Genomic DNA, 8,029 nt, shown 5'->3' with positions numbered 1-8,029 from the left:
TAGGCAACCTGAAAGCATAGACAAATTGAAAGTGTAGGTGGACATTAAATCCAATCCAAAATATGCAAGCACCTCTAAGTGTCAGCAGATCTATAATTAAGGTGGTATTTCAGTTCATTCTCTTCTAGACCTCAATTATTATTATTGTACCTAGAAGATTGAAGGCTTTAATATAGAAAGATGTCAGGTCTTCAAACATCATTTGCCCTCCCATTTGGCAACGGCACTGCTGTAGTAACACATCAGACTTCTGATTTTGTGGAAGAAGTCAGCAGTTTCACACTCAAGCACCACCATCTTGACTTTTCTTTCTCAATTAGCAGATAAGATGGTGCGACAAGCTCAGCCCCTGTGAAAGGCAAAATACAGCTGCTAAACGAAAGAGGGTTCTGGATGCAGCAGGTCCCAGGAGATGCTGGCTGTCACCAAAGGCCTCTCTCAAGATGTCTGGGGTCCCAGCTCACGGCCTCGTGCCAGCCCCCCTGCCAGCACACCCCTGCAAAGGACCACACGCCACCTTCAGCGGCACCCACATCATGGGTCACCTCCCCTAGCCCTCCACACAGTCCAGGCTGTTGGATGGCTATGCACAATGGGCTACGAGAAGGCCCAACTAAGTGCTGTAACCAGTTAAGACCAGCTATTTAGATTTGATTTACACAAGTTCGGCTTGTCAAAACCAGTGCACTTAAGGTCACTTCATATTTCAGATTTTTTAAAAGAAGTCAGCAATTTACTAAGAAAATAATAACAAGAGACCTCTGTTTCTACTGATGTCTGTATTTTAAAACTTTGAGTAAGATTTACTCAGGTTTCATAATATAAAATGTCTTTCAGGATCTTAAGTGAAGCTGCAATAAGTTGTTTTTTTTTTTAAAAAAGAAACTTTTTTAGTTTCTAGAAGTTTCTAGACAGATGGCTGTCTTGAAATACTACCCTTCTGGGGCTCAGAGAGACCATGATGAGCGTCTCCAGTGCAGCCAGGGTTCCCACTTAGAGCAAGTGCACTGTATCAATCTTGATGCCGATGCAGGAGTTAGTCATCCTCTGAGTCACTCTCCCCCCTGGCTGGGACACACGCCCTGATTGAGGACATGAGCTGGTCCTGGATCTGCTTCCTAGGGTTCTCCTCGAGGTCTGTCTTGATGGCACCCGACTCTGAAATCTTCCACTCCAATTCTGTGCAGAGCAAAAGAAGAGAGCCATGAATGCAGGGGAGCAAACTGCAAAAAGCCCACCCTTGCTTCCCCAGCTGACTTCTCTTACCACCCTGCCATCACCAGCACCAAAACCAGGGCCCTGCTCTATTCCTCCCCCTCCTCTTCCACCCCCAGGTCCCAGCCCCTGCCCTGTCTCCCGCACCCGCTCCAGCCGAGCCCTCCCTTCACAGCCACTAGCGCTGGGACGGGTTTCAGCACAGGGCACAGAGCTCAGCGTACCGCTCTGCAGCCTGCCGGTGGCATCCCTGCTCCCTCTACAACCAGGAGTGTAAAAGAGGCAATTGATATAGAGCAGCAGCTTTAAGATGATGCAGTCCTCCTGGCGAGAGTGAATCCCACCTCTTTCGAACCACGTACGGGCAGAAAACAGGTTTGCACATTTACTGCTGGTGAAGGAATACAGCTCATGTGTTACAGCTCTTTGCATCATATACCAAGTTAATCAGAGTCAGGGGACAGAGTTGCTGAGGAGCAAAAAAAACTGTAGCAATTCCATTTACACATCTGAATTATAGGTATTTTTCAGGGATGTACTTCATAAACGCAATTCACCTCTTTCCCACTACACCATGCACTGATTATTAGTTCCTTAGCAAGACAGTAAGAGAGACTCCACCATCTGTAGTAGGCCTATTACTATATAGGCCCAAATTGGATTGCTTCCCAGAAGTGGTAGAGAGTCAACACACCACATTCAGTTGCAACCTTTCTCCTAGTCCTGCTGGCAACCCTATCATTAAATCTAATTTCCTTCAGACATTAGAGAGTAATAAATACCACCTCACACTTTCTTTAATCTCAAGTGGAAGTCACCTAGGTTTACGGGAAAAGGAAGGAATAAAAAAGTGTGGAATTTCAGTTCCCAGCTTTCTGCAATGACTGAATTAAGCTGGGTCAGTCACCTTTGGAGCCGCCCCCAAATCAACTATTTATGTCCCAAAAATGGGAGAAAGCTAAATGTAGGTTCTGCTACCACTGCTCACTTCAGTGCATAATTAGGTAACCGCTGTAGAGTTAGCTGTTCTCAAATCAGTAATCTCATTGCTGAGCTTTTCCCGTTCTGACAGTTGAAGGCAGGGGAGCATTTTCTACAGCATATACTCAAGATATCCTGTAAACTTCAGGGTTTTAGTAAAAAAAAAAAAAAACACAAACAAAAAAAACCCTCTTTGCATCCTATCCCAGTATAGGCAGTGACATCATTCAGCAGGGACCTTGAAATGCTGCTTAACTGTGGTTCATGTCAGATAAAGATGCCCTTAAAGTCTGACCTTGAAAAAGCTTGAAGGTATCTGGACCAATATGCCTACTGAGAAAGCTGATGATCATCCTTTTAACTGAAGTAAAATCCACTAGGTTACATCCGAGTTGCATTTGCTTTCAAAGAGCCTTTTTCACTGCTGACCTGTCTTCAAGCACTGCTGTAGGATACCATCCCTGACCAACCACCTCCAAACAGCAGCTTTTACTGAAGCGCCAGAGTGCTCCGCAAGACCTGCATCACTGCCCTCATCTCCTGAACCAAGTCGTGCTGATGAGGCTGCACGACCCAGCCTGCCTCCAGGCTTCTGCGATGGGCAAGGAGAAATAGGTCTAGGGAAAACTGCAACCTCCAGGAAAGGTAACAGCCTCTCCCCACAGAGCCCTGGGTCCCCTGAACCACCAAGGCAGGAGCTTAACGTGCTGCCATCTCCAGGAGATGGCAAGAGGAAAAGGAAGCAGCCCAATTTAGGCTAGCAGCCCCATTTGGCCAAAGGGACGGGCTCTCTTTAAAGGTTAATAAGGAGCGAAGCCTGCACATCAGGAAGGTACAACAGACCAATATATGCCATCGGCTTGAGAATGAAACAAGCCCTACAATGCAACAGGCAAGCACCAGTTATCAAGTGCACGGTTGATCAAGTAACCAGGGGCAAAGTCAGTCATTCAGGTACAAGAGCCCCAAAGAACACGCGTGGGTACTATTTATCTTTTACTATATTATGGAAAATTTGTTTCATCTGACACAGGGTGTGAATACTTGCACACACATAAGATAAACATCTATATCTTGGCCTACTCAGCCACTCACTGCTTTTACAAGATAGCCTTAATCACATGTTGTTGAGCCATAAGGGTGAAAAAAAAAAAAAAACACCAAAAACCCAAAAACCCACAAAACAAAACCAGAAAAACCACCCAACCAAACTAATATGATTTTTGGTACGTTCTTTTTCCTAAGCCTCACTTCTCTCACTCCCCGCAAAGCGGTTTTGCTTTTCCTTTGGAAGACCGGAGATGGAGACACTCACCGTCCCTTGTTAGGTTCATGCCACCGAACACCAAAGGCCCAATGAATTGAGCTTTGATGTCTCCCTCCAGGTAGACGAATATCGTAGGCAGGTTCTTATCGGGGTAGTTGGGAATGCAGGTCGTAGAGATAGCTTTGATGAATTTCACATCTCTGAACTTTCTTGCAAGCCCGCTCATATGTTGATTTATTAAGGCACAGAGTGGAATTCTGTCAAGAACAGCAACAGACACGCATAAGGAAAAAAATAAAAGACAAATTAGACAATAGCTCCAGAAGAAAGGTCAGAAATATCAGCTCCATGAGTGGCATTTATGGAAAGACAAATTTACAAGAAGCAACTTCTGAATACTTTTGCTGTCTGCTATTCTAACATTCAAAAGAAATCAGCATCACTGGAGGTTTTGGTGGGTGGTGGGTTTTTTGTTTTAAGATATTAGCAATACAACCTTCCCCTCTATCATACAGAGAAATTGGTTTATGAAGCTACGATATTTAGAAATTGCACGAGCAAGGGCAAAATAGAAAGAAAAGCAGCTCCTGGAAGAAAGTATGCAAATGACAATGAACACCTGTCAGGCAATTAGAGACAATGAACAAAACCAAGTATTTGTAACCCTTTCCAGAAAATTCTAGCAACTTATCAGATCTTTTTGAAAAGTTTTTCCATCATGCTGACAGGACTGGAAACCACGTTCATTCCATTTTTATGCCTCTAGAAACCAGGCTAAAGACACACAGTGATCCTTCTAATGCACAGCCCCTCGCACTTTATCTGGAATAATTTCCAAAGCTTCGATATTTCAGTGGCAGCAGCTACCTCTATGGTAGCTGTATGGATGTATGAAAAAGCCACTTCATGGTAACATCGTTTTTGAGCTAAGTTCAGCAGTCTTGAGTCAACAGTAATGAAATTACTAATTCATTTTTTTATTTCTTAGAACTCCAGAATCAGTTCCTTAATTTCCACAATAACTACACATTTGTCTAGAGTATTTTCAGCTATTGACAGTGAAAGGTTTAAAGGTTAAAAACAAATTCTTACCCTTGTTTGTAGAGGTGCAGGACTACCCATATACCTTTTCCAGCTTTCGTAACCTCCTGAACATAATCTTTTCCCGAAATCTCCAAAACTTCCCCAAATTTATTCTTCATTTGAGCTGCTTTCATTTCTGCTAACCTTTGCTGCCTGAAAAGCAAGGAATGCGAAAGAGATCTTGAGAATAGATGCATTTCTGACAGAATAACACTTAAAGGAGCTGGTTGAAACCCAGACTTCAGAAGCACATTACAAACTTCTTCAAACCCCAGAGCAACAAAAGCAATTGACATAGTCAATATATTTGCATTACAAGTTAAAACCGCCAACATGCAAGTACAACTACATTTCATGAATTTTCCCCCCCCTCATTTCTGCCCTCTGCAGATACTACACTACCAAAATAAATAGCAAAAAACATGAGAGATGGTACAGATAAAGAGATCATGGAAAACCAACGCTGTAATTATGTAAAACTACAGCACCTTAATCTCATTCATACAAAAAATTGGGAAATCTTGGTGGTGACTTTCAAAGCTCTCAGAATCCTCAGCCACGTGCTCAGCAGGTGCACATTATCTCTGCAAAACTAGGTTGTAGATAAAGGACACTGAATTTAAACCCAGTTATCCTATTAAAGACACTCGGAAGCTCTACAAGAGACCAGAAACACAACCCACTTTTTCTATCATCAGGCCTAACACCCTCCTCTCTTCAACAATATCTAGCAGCATATAAAAGAAAAAGCTTTCAATTTTCATTAAAGCCCAATTCTGCATGCTGCTCTGACCTGTACATTTCAATAGCTTTCTCATCTTCCTCATTAAATTCATCTTCATTCTCTTCTAGCTCTTCCAGAGTCATGTCCTCATAAGTTTTCACTAGAATGGAAGAAACAAAATCAGCAAAAACCTCATTCCAGGATCAAAACTCATCAGCTTTTCTCAGTCCAACAGAATTTATTTACTTTAAGGACAGATTAACTATGGAAAATATGGCATTTTGGAAGTATTATTGTTACTGGATTTTTAGAAAGCATTAAGCACTTTAAACATATAGATGGAAAAACAATGATATAAAGGACTCTGAGCTGAAGGCTGCCTAGACTAGCATATGAGTACCTGCACTAGCTTTCAAGTTTGGTGGCTGCAGCAAAGACGTACCTAACACACATATACAAACACACACACACCACGGCAGGGATGCCTGAACAACAGCGGAAGCATACAGTAGGTAATGTCGTGAGACACTTGTACTTGCACATTCATATGGCAGACGCCCTTCACACCGTTCTTATTTCAGTTTTCAAACATTTACTTTGATAAAAACATGGAGCTGACAGCAAGAACAAAGCTTTCCTGTGCTGGAAGAATCCACTTGTTCAGGAACGTATTTGTTTGATACTGTTAACAGACGATCACCCTATAGGAGAAGAAGCTTTGGTGTCCCTTACAGACTTGGAAAAGGACGTACTGCTTCACAGGCATATAAACGTTACTGCTAGCCATTTATTTGTACAAGCTTCCCCCAGGAGCCATTCCAAGACTCATCCTGCTACTGCTGCCCGAGTTGGCTGGTCACTCACCGAGAGACTTCTGAAGGATAGCAAGCTGCTCCTCTTCCTTTGCACGCTCCTGTTCCTCGAGGTTTTCCTTTGGAGGAAGGATACCTTTCTTGCGCAGGATGTCATTCCACTCTGTGTCTTTATTTGGGTCCTAGAACAGAACAAGAAACGGATGATGTGCATGCAAGGTGACCTTTACCGCTTCCAAAACTTAACACGGGCAAGTTTTTCAAGAGACACAGCACAGTGCTAAACTGGTAACTGTCCCGATGGCACCAGAAAGTCACCGTGTGCATCCTCCTGACGCTAAGGCTTCTTTGCAACCCCAGACCAGCACCCTGAAGAGTGACTTTGTTTAATTCCATCCCTCTCACAGCACATGCAGGAGGCCTTGGTAGGGCAGGGTACAAAAGTCTGAAGCATTGTAACCATCGTTGCAGCTTTCACAAGGTGCAAGGAAAGGGGAGGAAATCAGCTGGGTGACAGGGAAGCACGCCAGCCACAGCGCTCGCGTACGGAGCCTCAGCAGAACAGCAGGCCACCAAATCAGCGGTCATCGCATTGGGAAGCGCTGGTGAAAAGACACACAGGCACCTTAGTTAGCCTGGCAGGCCTAGCTCCGGGTATATGGGAAGTCTCCCTGGTAGATTCAAGTCAGTGTGACTACACAAGTGCTTAGAGAGGAGCAAGCACAGTCTCTGCCAGACAAGCCCATTGCTAGGCAATCAGATCTAAATCTATGCCTAGGCTGTTCCTGAAAGTTAAAGAGACTTTACTGTGAAATAGTCGCAATAATGCTGCAAAGCAAGGGCAACAGGCACCCATGCATTGTTGAGAAGCTCAGCAGAAGTTTTTCCAAGTTAGATAGCAATTTTATTTTTTTAAATACATGAAAATCCAGTGATAAGCACTCACAGGCTGGCTTTGGTTCCTTTCTGTCTTGACCCAAGTTCGCTCTGAAAACTGGGTACCACACCTACTCCTCTGCTACGGCTTGTATCGATACAGCTTACACTAGGTCTGTTCAAGAGCGTATCTCTTCTCTAGACCAAAACCCAGTACTTCTGGACTAGCGGGGGGGGGGGGGGGGATATAAGGAAAGAAAGCAAAGGAGCACAGCAAACAGCACACCGTATTACTTTTTTTTTTTTTTTTGTCGCTGTGGTCGTTTTTCCCTCGACACAGCATTTCACAGCATCTCCTATCGTTTATCAGCGTACTGACGAAGGGCCTGCAACACCCACCCGCGCCCTGCAGCAGCGAAACAAGCACCGTACTCCAGGAGAAACCGCACAACCAAGCCACGGAGCTCCACAACGCGGCCGCCACACGGCGGACACCTCCGCCCCCAGAAAGGGGGATGACACCGGGCTCCCCCCACCCCGCCGCGGCTGCCCCGGGGCGCTCCGCCGGTGCGGGCGGCCCACGGCTGCCGGCGGGGCCCGAGGCCGCCGGCTCCGGCCGGGCACGCTGCCCGGGCCCGGCTGGCCGCCCGGGCGGGCTCCCCCCGCAGCACCGGCCGCACAGGGGCCGGGTGCCCGGGCCCCCCCGCGGCTGCTCACCTGCATCCCGCCGGCGGGGCCGGGGCCGGGGCCCGGTCAGCAGCAGCGGCGGCGGCAGCGGAGCGGGGCTCGGCAGGGCAGGGCCAGGCCGGTCCCGGCGTGCGCGGCGCGGCCGGAGGAGGCGGCGCTCCCCGGCGGGGCGGGCGCAGCCTCTTCCCGTGCCGCCTAATAAGGCCCGTCCCGCTGCCCGCGGCCGCCGCCGGGCCAGTTCACGGGTGTCGACTCTTACTGTGAGGTTTTTGCTTCCCTCTTCTTCTCCCTCACCGTCGGCGTTTCCCATCACCGCCACGGTGCCAGTTTTTAAAAGGTCCGGCCCCTGCTCCTAACGGGGATCCCGCTTCGTGTCCCGGGCAG

General features: G+C 46.6%; 1 protein-coding gene across 1 annotated transcript; it reads right to left on the bottom strand.

Annotated features, from left to right (window-relative positions):
* Positions 1–762: 762 nt before the first annotated feature.
* Positions 763–7,809, bottom strand: PDCL3 (phosducin like 3). The gene is made up of 6 exons (XM_087757926.1): positions 7,676–7,809; positions 6,135–6,264; positions 5,340–5,430; positions 4,556–4,699; positions 3,512–3,720; positions 763–1,179 (listed from the first exon to the last, which is right to left on the bottom strand). The coding sequence occupies exons 1-6, from the start codon at positions 7,679–7,681 to the stop codon at positions 1,037–1,039; spliced, it is 723 nt and encodes a 240-aa protein (XP_087614052.1). The 5' UTR covers positions 7,682–7,809; the 3' UTR covers positions 763–1,036.
* Positions 7,810–8,029: the final 220 nt, after the last annotated feature.

The sequence above is a fragment of the Nipponia nippon genome, unplaced genomic scaffold (assembly GCF_047370975.1).
Source record: "Nipponia nippon isolate SJK-2023a ecotype South Korea unplaced genomic scaffold, ASM4737097v1 scaffold_2, whole genome shotgun sequence".
Taxonomy (NCBI): domain Eukaryota; kingdom Metazoa; phylum Chordata; class Aves; order Pelecaniformes; family Threskiornithidae; genus Nipponia; species Nipponia nippon.
The sequence above is the reverse complement of the archived record's forward strand: the minus strand, read 5'-3'. Positions and strand labels throughout refer to the sequence as shown.